Raw genomic sequence first — 16,045 nt, 5'->3', positions numbered from 1 at the left:
CGACCCCCTCATATCCACTATTAAGCATTTTAGGTGAATGGTTGGGCACTGCTGGTTTTGATTGGTCTTCTTCCTCTTTTCCTCCGGGAATCATCATTCATTAAATACATAAAGTCCTTCAACCATCTACAGTGAAGTAGGCTAAATGGAGTGGAGCATGTGCCAGGCAACTTCTTTTGTAAATCAAGGAGTGTCCTGTTAGGATGTGATTTGGGGCTTATATTAGAAACTATGATTTGTTTGCTGTATCCACAGCATCATAAAACTGATCTCACATTATTTTATAAATCAACGATAATGCGTAACTCATTTATTTGCATTAGAGAATGAGCACCACTTCTAAGTGTCCCTGTTCCTTACCAGAGTTATTTCACATTTGCCAGATTGCCTGTATTGTTAGATCATCTAAAACATTCCCTTTAAATGTGGTGAGAATAACTCCCAACATTTCAGTTATTCTGGAGAATTTATTTTATGGAATATCTAAGCAGCTTACAAATACTGTCTTCTTTAATCCTTACAACAACTATGTAAAAAAGTTTCCACTGACCATCTCCAATTTGCAGATGAAGAAATTGAGGCACAGAGAGGTTAAGTGACTTACCCACAGCCCTACACCTAGCAAGCACCAGGACCAGGTTTTGAAATTAGACGGTGTGGCTCCAGAGAGTTGTGATGAGTGCATAGGTTAAAGTTTTCCTAAGGCCCCTGAAAATGAAGTATTTTATATGATACATCTATTTGGTTGCTGTTGGTTTAAATATTTAATTGTGGTAAGAAAAAAAAAACCTCACAACATAAAATTTACCAGCTAACCCATTTTTATGTATACAGTTCAGTAGTATTAGGTGTGTTCACACTGTTGGATATCAAATCTCTAGAACTTTCTCATCTTTTAAAACTGCAAAAATTCTCACTGACCAATAATTCCCCATTTTCTACCATCTGCTTTTAATTCCTGTCATCCCAAACCTAGTACCCCAATCTAATAAAACTCCATCAGACTACTATCACATGATATAATAAGAGCTAAACAGAAACAGGAAAACACTGTTTTATTTGCATAGATGAGTGTATGCCCAGAATGCAAAACTTTTAAGAAATACAAATGCACAAGAAATGGGGTAAGGAGAGTCTTATTCATTTTTCTTCTTGTTGTTCATCAGTTTGGCTTTAAAATTTTGTAGAAGAAATTTTTTCTGCTCTGTTATATTTCATCAGAATGACCTATGACTGGGTCGTAACTTTAGGAATATTTTCTTGGTTTAAAGCCGAGAAAACAACAAAAAAAACTGCATTTAATTTTCTTGTTTCTTACATGTATCATTTTAACCTCTGCTTAAAGAGAAATTACATTTAAATACTGATAAAAATACTACTATTGTGTATATCAGATTTTTACAATAATAATTCCCATTCACTATTCTTTTGATGTTTTAAAAAGACTATTGTGGCATTCAATACACAGAATATAAATATGTATTACATATATTTAGGATTATACATATATAGCAAATTTTTAATCAAATAAAAATACTAATGCTATAAAGTTCATGCAAAGTTATACAATCTATGTTTGAAAAAATAAAAATCTGAAAAGGATTCTTATATCAAAGTACATTTTCAATTCTTATTTTTCTTTATACTTACTACTATATTTGATCCATAAATAATCTTTTGAAAGAGTTTGAAGGGGGCTGTAATAAGGGATGCTACAGAAATAGATTCCAGAGCAATGGTAAAGCATTACACTACGAGCACAGAATGGAAAGGAGGTTCCACTTAAGGTCTCCACCAAAACATGGGAGCAAGGAACAATCCAGCACATCAGGAGCACCAGTGGTTTAAATGCCGCCAAAGTCACAACTGTGAATGGGGAAATGGTAGAAAATTGTAAGACAGACAAGCCAAACCTAGGTCAAAAAAGACCTCAAATAGCCAAACAAAATAGTTTGAATTTAATTCTATATAGTATGCCATGCAGGGAAAGGTATTTGGCAATGCATTGTGACACCTGATGAAATGTCACAGATGAAAATGTTTTATTGGAAATCTATTTGCTAGTGTTAGGACACATTCTGCCCCCTACTTTTTCATAGTGTTACCTTACATTTGGTTGTTTGGTTGTTAAGAAGAAAGTCTGACTCTACCTCAGAAACTAATAATATACTATATGTTAATTAATTAAATTGAAGTAAGATTAAATTTTAAAAAAGAAGGAAGTCTGAGAACTTCTCTAAGAATCCCTCAAAACCCATAAACCCAATGGAAGTAGTTAGGGGTAAGAGTATGCAGATAGATTTTGTTCTTAAAAGTATTTAAAACTACTTGGTAATTAATTCAGTTACTTTCTGAATTATTCTAACACCAAACAGTCAAGACACTGGTAGGCTCAGGGAAGTGATGAATGCCATCATACATAAGCATGCAAAATGAAAGATGTTTACCAATCATCTAAGTGGATGTCTGAAATAGCAAATATTACAATAAAATAAAGTCTTTTAACAAAAGCAAATGTTTAACAAATATATTTTATTTATTTTTTATTTATTTTTATTGGTGTTCAATTTGCCAACATATACAATAACACCCAGTGCTCATCCCATCAAGTGCCCCCCTCAGTGCCCATCACCCAGTCACCCCCACCCCCCGCCCACCTCCTTTTCTACCACCTCTTGTTCGTTTCCCAGAGTTAGGAATCTCTCATGTTCTGTCTCCCTTTCTGATATTTCCCACTCATTTTTCTCCTTTCCCTTTTATTCCCTTTCACCATTTTTTATATTCCCCAAATGAATGAGACCATATAATGTTAACAAATATATTTTATGATGTTTCCAATAGCTCATTCTTTTCAAGCAAACTTCGATTCCAAAAACTCCTGAAGGTGACATTTTTGTCACCTAAATAAGTATTTTATTTTATTTTTTAAAAGATTTATTTATTTGAGGAGGGGAGAAGCAGATTCCCTGCTGAGGGCAGGGCTCTGCCTCAGGACCCTGAGATCATGACCTGACCAGAAAGCAAGAGTCGAATGATTAACCAACTGAGCCACTCAAGTGCCGCTACATATAAGTGTTTTAAAAGTATTATCCACATTTATGAATTCACTTAAATTGGGGAGGAAGGGGTTTTAATGTAGCCATTAAGTTTCTTACTGTACACTGCTATCATAAAATATACTGTTTATGAGCTGCAGAAATCATTTTAAATTAGCAGCTATATTAAAGATATTTTCATATCACAATTATTTATTCTTGTCTCTATAATTCCCTGTTGTAGTTTGTTTCACCAGTTCATCTAAACTTCACAATTTTCATTTACTTGTCCATTATAAGTCAAGAAACTTTTGCCTTTTCTCTCTTGTGATTATTATCTTGTCTGATGGGGACAAAATAATTGAGACAGAATAGAGGAGCAAGAGGCAGATAGCAGGTGCATTTGTATATTATGAAATGTTTGCAAAATAATAAGCACCACATGAATAATGCATTTGAATAATATTGTCTGGCAAATGATATTGAGTCATATATCCAAATCATTCCTCAATTACTGAAGAACGAAATTACAAGTGCCTAATGCATCCAGTTTTATCAGACAGAGAGAGAATTCAAAATGTGGGGCATCTAGGTAGAGTAAAAAGGCTACTGTTTATTTAATAGAGGATTAAAATCTCTATATCTATATATATATGTCTATAGCTGTACCTATATCTATGTACTTTGAAAATCTCAAAGATGTGTACATGTATAATTTATACATTTAAAAGTCTAGTGTGGTTTTTTTTGAATAATTAAGTTCCTGTGGCATATTTGCTGTTGATTCCAAGGTTGGCTTTTATGTAATGTAACAATACTGTTATTTGGACTAACATTATTATTATAGTTTATTTTAAGCATAAATACTTATGTTTATTTCTTTCAAATATTTGCTATTTATATTAAAATACTTCAATTTCAATATTTAATGTCTTACATTAACCTTGACAATAAACTTAACAAGTGATTATTCCTATTCATAGTTTACAGATAAAGAAATGGAGACTCAGTGAAGTTAGGAAATAGGCTTAAAGTTGACAAATTGCAGAGCTGGGATATTGACCTGATGGCGGTTAACATCAAAGTCCATCCATTCATTTGTTTTTTCATTAAACCATTTCCCTGTTTTTATATCAAAAGCACTAGGTTGTGCTTCTGTATGGTTTGTATACCCAGCAGTTCAAATACTGAGACATTAAAGACGAAGTAAAAATTCAGAAACCCTTTGCTTCAATGTTTTTGTCTTGCTTTTTTAGAAACAGAAAGAAAAGTGATGTAAGATCTAGGATTCTGGAGTAGTTGATGTGCTTCTCTTCATTTTACCTTTTGACTGGTTTGCTGTCTGCTCACTAAGTGGATGTAGCTGAGCTGTCTGGGCGACTGCAGTTGCCACAGCCACTGGGCCCTGCAAAATTCTCAACTGTACCTGCTGCTTGGGCTGTGGCTGTGAGGCAGGGGACAGCTGTACTGTTTGCCCAGGATGGCTCTGCTCCGATGTTTTCTGGCTCTCCACAGAGCCTAAAGGCACCACCACTGCTGCCTGGGGCTGCAGAAAACTTCCTGCTCCAGGGAGGTTAAGGACAATGTCTTGCTGAGCAGATGAGGCTGCTCTCTGACCAGATGAACCTTCTGCACTTGAACCCTGTGGCACTGGCTGCTGAGGACAGGAAGTTGTGGGCTGTTGACTAGAAGTAGTGGGTTGCTGAGGTTGTTGTGGAATCAACTGATAAAGCCACTGTTGCTGAGGCTGCTGCTGGGTGTTCAAAAGGAGAGAACTTTCTGGAAGCTGGAGTACAGTTACTGGCCTAATATTTGAGGCAATTTTTAAAATAAATTGAACACCTACTTGAGAAGGAGCCTGTGGTGGCTGAGCTCCCGAAGGCAGGCTACTGGGCTTGGTTCCCAAGGGAGCTGTTGTCCCAGAGGTAGAGCCTTGCCCAGAACCAGATCCACTCCCCAAAGCCTGGACTCCATAACGAGGGCCCACCACTTTGATGATGTTTTGGCCGCTGGAGTCGGCTGTGACTGAGGTGGCCGGGCCGCTTTGTGATGAGCTGGTAGACAAAGAGGTTGCAGGATATGTGCTAACTCGATTCACTTCCACAGATGATTTCTGGGAAGGGACAAGACACTGGGTGGTTAGGGTTTTTTGCGATTAACTGGTAGTTGAAAATGTGGCTGGAGGAAGAGTCCGAACGTGAATCACATCTGTAGATGGTTTCTGGGAGCTGGCTGTGACTTGGGGTGCCAGGGTTCTTTGTGATGAGCTGGTAGTGGACAGAGCAGAGGCAGGAACCATGCTAACTCAAACCATATCCATAGAAGATTTCTGGGAGCTGGTTGTGACTTGGGGGGCCAGGGTTCTTTGTGATGAGTTGACAATAGACAAAGTGGCTGGAGGAAGTGTGCTAACTCAAATCACATCTGTAGATGATTTCTAGGAGCTGGCTGTGACCTTGGGGGAAGGGTTTTTTGTGATGAGCTTATAGTACACAAAGTGGCTGGAGGAAGTGTGCTAATTTGATTCACTTCCATAGAGGATTGCTGGGGGCTGGCCGTGACCGGGGTGGCCAGAGTTCTTAGTGATGAGCTGGTACTGTGCGAAATGGCTGAGGAAGCATGCTCACACGAATGACTTCCACAGAAGGTTTCTGGTAGCTGGCAGTGCCTTCGGTGGCCAGAGTTCTTTGTGATGAGCTGCTGGTGGACAGAGATGCTTCAGGATGTGTGCTAACTCGAATCATTTCAGTAGATGATTCCTGGGTGCTGGCTGGGACTTTGGGGGCCAGCGGTCTTTGTGATGAGCTGGTAGTGGATGAAGTGCCTGGAGGAAGCACACTAACTCGAATCGCATCCACAGAGGGTTTCTGGGAGCTGGTGGTACCTTGTGAGGCCAGTGGTCTTTGAGATGAACTGGTAGTGGACAAAATGGTTGGAGGAAGCGAGCTAACTCGAATCTCTTCTGTAGAAGATTTCTGGGAGCCGACTGTGACTATGGGGGCCAGCGGTCTTTGTGATGAGCTGTTAGTTGATGAAGTGGCTGGAGGAAGCACTCTAACTTGAATTGCATCCACAGAGGGTTTCTGGGAGCTGGCAGTGCCTTGCATGGCCAGAGGTCTTTGGGATGAATTGGGAGTGGACAAAATGGATGGAGGAAGCGTGCTAACTCGAATCACATCCGTAGATGATTTCTGGGAGCTAGCTGTGGCTTTGGGGTCTATTGCTCTTTGTGATGAGCTGGTAATGGATGAAGTGGTGGCAGGAAGTGTGATATCTCGAAACACTTCCGAAGCTGATTCCTGGGAGCTGGCTGTTACTTTGGAGGCCAGCGGTCTTTGTGATGAGCTGGTAGTTGATGAAGTGGCTGGAGGATGCACTCTAACTTGAATTGCATCCACAGAGGGTTTCTGGAAGCTGGCAGTGCCTTGTGTGGCCAGAGGTCTTTGTGATGAACTGGTAGTAGACAAAATGGTTGGAGGAAGCGTGCTACCTTGAATCACTCCTGTAGATGATTTCTGGGAACTGGCTGTTACTTGGGGGGCCAGTGGTCTTTGTGATGAGTTGGTAATGGATTCAGTGGCAGCAAGAAGTGTGATATCTCGAAACACTTCCGAAGCTGATTCCTGGGAGCTGGCTGTGACTTTGGGGGCCAGAGGTCTTTGTAATGAGCTGGTAGTTGATGAAGTGGATGGAGGAAGCACACTAACTCGAATTGCTTCCACAGAGGGTTTCTGGGAGCTGGCGATGCCTTGCATGGCCAGAGGTCTTCGTGATGAGCTTGTAGTGGACAAAATGGTTGGAGGAAGCGTGCTATCTTGAATCACTTCTGTAGATGATTTCTGGGGACTGGCTGTGACTTGAGGGGCCAGCCATCTTTGTGATGAGCTGGTACTAGATGAAATGGCTGGAGGATGCACTCTAACTTGAATTGCACCCACAGAGGGTTTCTGGAAGCTGGCAGTGCCTTGTGTGGCCAGAGGTCTTTGTGATGAACTGGTAGTAGACAAAATTGTTGGAGGAAGCGTGCTATCTTGAATCACTCCTGTAGATGATTTCTGGGAACTGGCTATTACTTGGGAGACCAGTGGTCTTTGTGATGAGTTGGTAATGGATTCAATGGCGGCAGGAAGTGTGATAACTCGAAACACTTCCAAAGCTGATTCCTGGGAGCTGGCTGTTACTTTGGGGACCAGCGGTCTTTGTAATGAGCTGGTAGTTGATGAAGTGGATGGAGGAAGCACACTAACTCGAATTGCTTCCACAGAGGTTTTCTGGGTGCTGGCGGTGCCTTGCGTGGCCAGGGGTGTTTCTGACGAGCTGGTAGTGGTCAAAATTGTTGGAGGAAGACTGCTAATTCGAATCATAGCCGTAGGTGATTTCTGGATGCTGGCTGTGACTTTGGGGGCCAGCAGTCTTTGTGATGAGCTGGTAGTGGATGAAGTGCCTGGAGGAAGCACACTAACTCGAATCGCATCCACAGAGGGTTTCTGGGAGCTGGTGGTGCCTTGCGTGGCCAGTGGTCTTTGTGATGAACTGGTAGTGGACAAAATGGTTGGAGGAAGCGTGCTATCTTGAATCACTTCTGTAGATGATTTCTGGGAACTGGCTGTTACTTGGGGGATCAGCGGTCTTTGTGATGAGCTGGCAGTGGATGAAGTGGCTGAAGGAAGCACACTAACTCGAATCGCATCCACAGAGGGTTTCTGGGAGCTGGTGGTGCCTTGTGTGGCCAGTGGTCTTTGTGATGAACTGGTAGTGGACAAAATGGTTGGAGGATGCGTGCTATCTTGAATCACTTCTGTAAATGATTCCTGGGAGCTGGATGTTACTATGGGGGCCAGCGGTCTTTGTGATGAGCTGGTAGTCGATGAAGTGCCTGGAGGAAGCACACTAACTCGAATTGCTTCCACAGAGGGTTTCTGGGAGCTGGTGGTGCCTTGCGTGGCCAGAGCTCTTTGTGATGAACTGGTAGTGGACAAAATGGTTGGAGGATGCGTGCTATCTTGAATCACTTCTGTAGATGATTCCTGGGAGCTGGATGTTACTATGGGGGCCAGCGGTCTTTGTGATGAGCTGGTAGTCAATAAAGTGACTGGAGGAAGCACACTAACTCGAATCGCTTCCACAGAGGGTTTCTGGGAGCTGGCAGTGCCTTGCGTCGCCAGAGGTGTTTGTGACGAGCTGGTAGTGGTCAAAATGGTTGGAGGAAGAGTGCTAATTCGAATCATAGCCGTAGATGATTTCTGGGAGCCAGCTGTGAGTTTGGGGGCCAGTGGTCTTTGTGATGAGCTGGTAGTCGATGAAGTGGCTGGAGGAAGCACACTAACTCGAATCGCTTCCACAGAAGGTTTCAGGGAGCTGGCGGTGCCTTGCGTGGCCAGAGGTTTTTGTGATGAATTGGTAGTGAATAAAATGGTTGGAAGAAGCATGCTATTTTGAATCACTTCTGTAGATGATTTTTGGGAATTGGCTGTTATTTTGGGGGACAGTGGTCTTTGTGATGAGCTGGTAGTCAATAAAGTGGCTGGAGGAAGCACACTAACTCGAATCGCTTCCACAGAGGGTTTCTGGGAGCTGGCAGTGCCTTGCGTCGCCAGAGGTGTTTGTGAGGAGGTGGTAGTGGTCAAAATGGTTGGAGGAAGAGTGCTAATTCGAATCATAGCCCTAGATGCTTTCTGAGAGCTGGCTGTGACTTTGGGGGCCAGTCGTCTTTGTGATAGGCTGGCAGTCAATGAAGAGTCTGCATGAAGTGTGATAACCTCGATCACTTCCGTAGCTGATTCCTGGGAGCTGGCTGTGACCTGATGGGCCAGTCCTCTTTGTGATAGGCTGGCAGTCAATGAAGTGGCTGGTGGAAGCATACTAACTCGAATCGCTTCCACAGAGAGTTTCTGGGAGCTGGCGGTGCCTTGCGTGGCCTGAGGTGTTTGTGAGGAGCTGGGTGTGGTTAAAATGGTTGGAGGAAGACTGCTAATTCGAAGCATAGCTGTAGGTGATTTCTGGATGCTGGCTGTGACTTTGGGGGCCAGCGATCTTTGTGATGAGCTGGTAGTCGATGAATTGGCTGAAGGAAGCACTCTAACTTGAATCGCATCCACAGAGGGTTTCTGGAAGCTGGCGGTGCCTTGCATGGCCAGAGGTCTTTGTGATGATCTAGTAGTAGACAAAATGGTTGGAGGAAGCGTGTTATCTTGAATCACTTCTGTAGATGATTTCTGGGAGCTGGCTATTACTTTGGGGGCCAGCCGTCTTTGTGATGAGATGGTAGTCGATGAAGTGGCTGAAGGAAGCACACTAAATCGAATCGCATCCACAGAGGGTTTCTGGGAGCTGGTGGTGTCTTGAATGTCCAGAGGCATTTCTGATGAGCTGGTAGTGGACAAAATGGTTGGAGGAAGAGTGCTAATACGAATCATAGCCGTAGATGATTTCTGGGAGCCGGCTGTGAGTTTGCAGGCCAGTGGATTTTGTGATGAGGTGGTAGTCGATGAAGTGGATGGAGGAAGCACACTAACTCGAATCACATCCACAGAGGGTTTCTGGGAGCAGGGGGTGCCTTCCATGGCCAGAGGTCTTTGTGATGAACTGGTAGTGGACAAAATGGTTGGAGGAAGTGTGCTATCTTGAATCACTTCTGTAGACGATTTTAGGGAACTGGCTGTGATTTGAGGAGGCACCTGTCTTTGTGATGAGCTGATAGTCGATGAACTGGCTGGAGGAAGCACACTAACTCGAATCACTTCCACAGAAGGTGTTTGGGCGCTGCTGGTGCCTTGCGAGGCCAGAGGTCTTTGTGAGGAGGTGGTAGTGGACACAATGGTTGGAGGAAGAGTGCTAACTCGAATCATAGCCATGGATGATTTCTGGGAGCTGGCTGTGACTTTGGGGGCCAGTGTTCTCTGTGATGAGCTTGTAGTGGATGATGTGGTTGCCGGAAATGTGATAATTCGAATCACTTCCGTAGTTGATTCCTGGAAGCTGCCTGTCACTTTGGGAGCCAGCGGTCTTTGTGATGAGCTGGTCATGGAAGTGGTGTCTGGAGGAAGCAAACTATCTCGAATTGCTTCCACAGAGGGTTTCAGGGAGCTGGCGGTGCCTTGCGTGGCCAGAGGTCTTTTTGATGAGCTGGTAGTGGACAAAATGGTTGGAGGAAGCGTACTACCTCGAATCCCTTCTGTAGATGATTTCTGGGAACTGGCTGTGACTTGAGGGGCCAGCTCTCTTTGTGATGAGCTTCTAGTCGATGACGTGGCTGGAGGAAGCACTCTAACTTGAATTACATCCACAGAGGGTTTCTGGAAGCTGGTGGTGCCTTGCGTTGCCAGAGGTCTTTGTGATGAGCTGGTAGGGGACAAAATGGTCGGAGGGAGCGTGCTAATTGGAATCACTTCCGGAGTTGATTCCTGGGAGCTGGCTGTAACTTTGGGGGCCAGCGGTCTTTGTGATGAGCTGGTAGTGGATGAAGTGGCTGGAGGAAGCACACTAACTGAAATCGCTTCCACAGGTGGTTTCTGGGAGCTGGCGGTGCCTTGCGTCGCCAGAGGTCTTTGTGATGAGCTGGTAGTGGAAAAAGTGGCTGGAGGAAGTGTGCTAACTTGCATCCCTTCTGTAGATGATTTTTGGGAACTGACTGTGAGTTGGGGGGCCACTGCTCTTTGTGATGAGCTGGTAGTGGATGAAGTGGCTGCAGGAAGTGTGATAACTCGAAACACTTCCGAAGGTGATTCCAGGGAGCTGGCTGTTACTTTGGGGGCCAGCGGTCTTTGTGATGAGCTGCTAGTGGATGTAGTTGCTGGAGGATGCACTCTAACTCGAATCGCCTCCATAGAGGGTTTCTGGAAGCTGGCGGTGCCTTGCGTGGCCAGAGGTCTTTGTGATGAGCTGGTAGTGGACAAAATGGTTGGAGGAAGCGTGCTACCTTGAATCACTGCTGTAGATGATTTCTGGGAACTGGCTGTTACTTTGGGGGCCAGTGGTCTTTGTGATGAGCTGGTAGTGGATGAAGTGGCTGGAGGAAGCACACTAACTCGAATCGCACCCACAGAGGGTTTCTGGGAGCTGGCTCTGTCTAGGGCGGCCAGTGGTCTTTCTGATGAGCCGGTAGTGGATGAAGTGGCTGCAGCAAGCACACTAACTCGAATCACTTCTGTAGATGATTTCTGGGATCTGTCCATGACTTCAGGAACCAGCTTTCCTTCTGATAAACTGGTGGTGGACAAAGTGCCTGGAGGAAGCACAGTTACTCGAATCAATTCCATAGTGGGTTTCTGGGAGCTGGCGGTGCCTTGCATGGCCAGCGGTCTTTGTGATGAGCTTGTACTGGACAAAGTGGCTGGAGGAAGCGTGCTATCAGGAATCACTTCTGTAGATGATTTCTGGGAGCTGGCTGTGACTTTGTGGGTCAGGGTTCTTTGTGATGAGCTGGTTGCAGACATGGTGGCTGCAGAAAGTGTGATAACTGGTATCACATCCTTCGATGACTTCTGGGAGTCGGCCGTTTCTTGGGTGGCCAGGTTTTTTTGTGACGAGCTGGTAGTGGATGAAGTGGCTGCAGGGAGGGTGCTAACTCGAATCACTTCCGTAGCTGACTCCTGGGAGCTGGCTGTGACTGTGGGGGCCAGTGGTCTTTGTAATGAGCTGGTAGTGCATGAAGTGTCTGCAGGAAGCACACTAATTCGAATCGCTTCTGTAGATGATTTCTGGGAGCTGGCCATGACTTCGGGGACCAGGTTTCTTTCTGATGAACTGGTGGTGGAGAAAGTGGCTGAAGGAAGCACACTAAGTCGAGTCACTTCCATAGAGGGTTTCTGTGAGCCTGCAGTGCCTTGGGGGGCCAGAGGTCTTTGTGATGAGCTGGTAGTGGACAAAGAGGCTGGAGGAAGCATGGTAACTCGAATCACATCCGTAGATGATTTCTGGGATCTCGTTGTGACTTTGGGGGCCAGGGTTCTTTGTGATGAGCTGGTAGCAGACAGGGTGGCAGCAGGAAGTGTGCTAACTCGAATCACTTCTGTAGATGATTTCTGGGAACTGCCTGCGACTTGAGGGGCCAGCGGTCTTTGTGATGAGCTGGTAGTGCATAAAGTGGCTGCAGGAAGTGTGATAACGCGAATCGCCTCTGTAGCTGATTCCTGGGAGCTGGCTGTGACTTTGGGGGCCAGCGGTCTTTGTAATGAACTGGTAGTGCATAAAGTGGCTGCAGGAAGCACACTAACTCGAATCCCTTCTGTAGATGATTTCTGGGAGCTGGCCATGACTTGGTGGACCAGGTTTCTTTCTGATGAACTGGTGGTGGACAAAGTGGCAGGAGGAAGCGCACTAACTCGAATCACATCCGTAGATGATTTCTGGGAGCTGGCTGTGACTTTGGGGACCAGCGGTCTTTGTGATGAGCCCGTAGTGAATGAAGTGGCTGCAGGAAGTGTGCTACCTTTAATCACTTCCATAGATGATTCCTTGGAGCTGGCTATGACTTGGGGGGCCAGTGGTCTTTGTGACAAGCTGGTAGTGGATGAAGTGGATGCAGGAAGCACGCTATCTCGAATCACTTCCATAGAGTGTTTCTCAGAACCGGTGATGCTTTGGCTGGCCAGTGTTCTCTGTGTTGAGATGGCAGTAGAGTAAATGGCTGCAGGAAGTGTGATAACTTGTATCACATCCTTCAATGATTTTTGGGATCCGGCCGTGTCTTGGTGTGCCAGGTTTTTTTGTGATGCACTTGTGGTCAACAAAGTGGCTGGAGGAGGCACGCTAACTCGAATCACTTCCATAGAGGGTTTCTGGAAACCAGCGGTGCCTTGGCTGGCCAGGGTTCTCTGCGTTGAGCTTGTAGTGGAGTAAGTGGCTGCAGCAAGTGTGATAACTGGTATCACACCCATCGATGATTTCTGGGAGCCAGCTGTGTCTTGGGTGGTTAGGTATTTTTGTGATGAGCTGGCTGTGGATGAAATGGCTGCAGGGAGGGTGCTAACTCGAATCACCCCCATAGATGATATCTGGGAGCTGGCTGTGACTTGAGTGGCCAGGGTTCTTGGTGATGAGCTGGTAGTGGGTGAAGTTGCTGGAGGAAGCACGCTAACTTGAATCACCTCCATAGAGGTTTTCTGGGAACCAGTGGTGCCTTGCGTGGCCAGGGTTCTCTGTGTTGAGCTGGTAGTAGAGTAAGTGGCTGTAGGATGTGTGATGACTGGTATCACATCCATCGATGATATCTGGGAGCCGGCCATGTCTTGGGTGGCCAGGTTTTTTTGTGATGAGCTGGTAATGGATGAAGTGGCTGCAGGGAGCGTGGTAACTCGAATCACTCCCATAGATGACTTCTGGGGGCTGGCTGTGACTTGAGTGACCAGGGTTCTTGGTGATGAGCTGGTAGTAGACAGGGTGGCTGCCGGAAGTATGGTAACTCGATTCACTTCCACAGAGGTTACCTGGGAATTACCTATGTCCTCAGTGGCCCTGGTTCTTTGTGGTGAGCTGACAGTAGACAGGATTGCTACAGGAAATGTGCTAACTGGATTCACTTCCAGAGATGATACCTGGGAAAGACCTGGTAGCTTAGAAACAAGAACAGGAGATGGAGATTTAAGAAAGCTGCTTCCTTGCAATGGAGTAAAACCGTCACCTGACAAATTCCTTCCTGAGCTCGAGGGAAGTTTGATGGTTGTAGATGGATGTCTGACTCCCTTCCCCAGGACTGAAGACTGAAAGGACAAGATCTTAGGCTGTTCTGTTTCTTTCTCTGGAGGAAGTCTGCTGGGGCTGGCTGATCCACTGGAGCTGTATGATGACGTGGTGACCGGACACTGGGCCTTCTGATGGACCAAGACCTCTGACTGAATGATTACAACCTCAGTATCACTCTTGGACCCAGGAAGCACATTATTTGAATGGTCATCTGTGGAAGGGTGTGGAGGAGACATCGGTCTCTCATTTCTGACTTTTTTACGTCGCTTTCTTTTTCCAGAGATAAGTGGATCATTTAGCGACTTCATGAAGGTTGCCTTTGTTGTCTGAGACTCATCACCACCTTCATATCCAAATACAGAATCATCTTTTACCTCATGGGCTGGCAAGACTGTTGATTTTGAGTTATCATATTTAACAAACTTCTCCCATTTGACATATTTCTGCACATCCACTTCAGAAGGGATGGCCAAGTCACAGGGTCTCTGTTTCCACGTATCTACAGAATAATCTGCTTTAGAAATTATGAAGTCAGAATTCTCACTTGTTTTACTTTCTTTGCTTTTTTTGAAAGAAGTCAATACTCTCAGCTCAGGAGGAGGTAGGTATTGAGACAGCTCCTGCTGGCGAGTCAGAGAGGGTGCGGAATACCTCCTGAAGCTCCTTTTCATCGGGCGAGTGTTCATCTTCTGCTTGTTATAGAGCAGCCTGTTTGCAGCGCAGGCTACTGACAGAGAAGGGTCAAGACACAGGGGTTCGGCGGTGGCCAAGATCAGCTGGCTCTCAAGCAACAGTTTCTCTTCCTCGGTCCACTGCTGGCCGTCGCTGGTTATGGACTGCATGTCGCAGGCTAAGGTCTGCATCGTGGGGCGCAGGAGAACGTGCCTGGTCTGGTAGCCGGCAGGCTCCCCGTGGCTGCACTGCCTGTAGTCCCGTACCTGTGCTATGACACACCCACAGTGGAAAATGTTAACCTGAGATTGTTCCAGGAGATCCACCAGGGCAGGAGGCAACTCTTCAGCATCCAGGTATTCGAGCAGCTCGCCTTCCTCGTAAGGCAGCCGAATGGTCTCCGAGCACGAGCCCTGCTTCCCCTCCAGCATCAGCGAATATCCCTCCCCTCCTGGGTGTAGGTTGACCACTAAACACGCCAACGACTCTCTCCTAACCAGCTTCTCTAACAAGTTCGCGTTGCTTCTCAGTTCCTCCGTAGCCTCGGGCTCTTTCCCACACTCTTCCACATAGATGTCATAGAGCTTTTCAAACAGAGAGGCTGCCCCACTCGACGAGCATTTCCTTTTAGGAGGCCTCTGCTGGGCACTCGCGATGACATAGTCCGCACGGTCCAGAGCTCGTTCTACGGCCTGCTGCATCGTGCTGCAAAAGGGGCCCTACAAAGAAGAGAAAACCCACGCGCCCTGAGGCCTCTACTTACCGTCTCTCACGTCAGAGTCTCACAAGCGCCGCAACTACACAGTGGGAGCCACTAGTTTAACTTAAAAATTGATACTAAGAAACCCGCCAACAAGAAAGTAACATACGGAATTTTCACAAGTCCCCTCAAATACCTGTATCTGGATAGGCTGAAGCCTCTGCACCGGGCCTTTCCTCAGTCCGCCTCGCGTCGTTGCCCTGGATTAGGCCGGAAGTCGACGCGGAGGGGTCAAGCTACACTGCGTTTTGTGCGCCTGCGTGTTCCCTCGGGCAGCACCTTCCGCCTCCTTGGCGGTGTCGCGTTCAGTGGTATGCACTTCCTGTTGTGGTGCGTGCACTTCCTGTTGTGGTGCGTGCACTTCCTGTTGTGGTGCGTGCACTTCCTGTTGTGGTGCGTGCACTTCCTGTTGCCGAGCTGGGCCCCGCGTCTTCGCACAGCCAATGTGGTTCTGCAGGATAATAACAGAAACCATTTCTTGAAAGTGATGCAGTGTTTCTCTTTACTTTGTTCTCATAAATCAAAGAACAAAGAAAAATCACACTTGTAAATATGTCCTTTCTTCCTTTTCTTTGCATTTTTTAGTTTTTTTGTTTTTGTTTCTACTTCATCAGAGCGAGTAATATTTATGTTATTCTTACAACTCTAATACTTAATATTGCCTTTATTTTAGTACCAGATCATCAATTAAGTATGCTCACTACTAAAATTTCTCTAAATCCTTCTCATCAATCATTACACTGTAAAATTTTCATTCTCTACTTGTAGGAAGCATTTATATGTATTGTATTTTCTAAGATTCTTTTTTTATTTTTTTTATTTTTTTATTTTTTATTTTTTAGATTCTTTTTTTAATGTTTAAAACTTTGCTGGTAATAAAATCTTGGGTCATACT

At 45.4% G+C, this 16,045-nt stretch overlaps 2 protein-coding genes across 2 annotated transcripts in view; one reads left to right on the top strand and one right to left on the bottom strand.

Moving 5' to 3' along the window:
• The window catches only part of IL1RAPL1 (interleukin 1 receptor accessory protein like 1), a 1,264,416-nt gene that overhangs the window by 667,200 nt on the left and 581,171 nt on the right, over nucleotides 1–16,045 (top strand). The gene's annotated exons all lie outside the window — the stretch shown is intronic.
• On the bottom strand, nucleotides 2,640–15,105 carry LOC144307695 (transcription factor SPT20 homolog). Its single transcript, XM_077887645.1, has 3 exons — nucleotides 13,571–15,105; nucleotides 11,860–11,950; nucleotides 2,640–5,060 (listed from the first exon to the last, which is right to left on the bottom strand). The coding sequence occupies exons 1-3, from the start codon at nucleotides 15,089–15,091 to the stop codon at nucleotides 4,318–4,320; spliced, it is 2,355 nt and encodes a 784-aa protein (XP_077743771.1). The 5' UTR covers nucleotides 15,092–15,105; the 3' UTR covers nucleotides 2,640–4,317.

The sequence above is a fragment of the Canis aureus genome, chromosome X, assembly GCF_053574225.1.
Source record: "Canis aureus isolate CA01 chromosome X, VMU_Caureus_v.1.0, whole genome shotgun sequence".
In the NCBI taxonomy this organism is placed as follows: Eukaryota; Metazoa; Chordata; class Mammalia; order Carnivora; family Canidae; genus Canis; species Canis aureus.
Note: the sequence above shows the minus strand (reverse complement) of the source record. Positions and strands in the feature narration are given on the sequence as shown.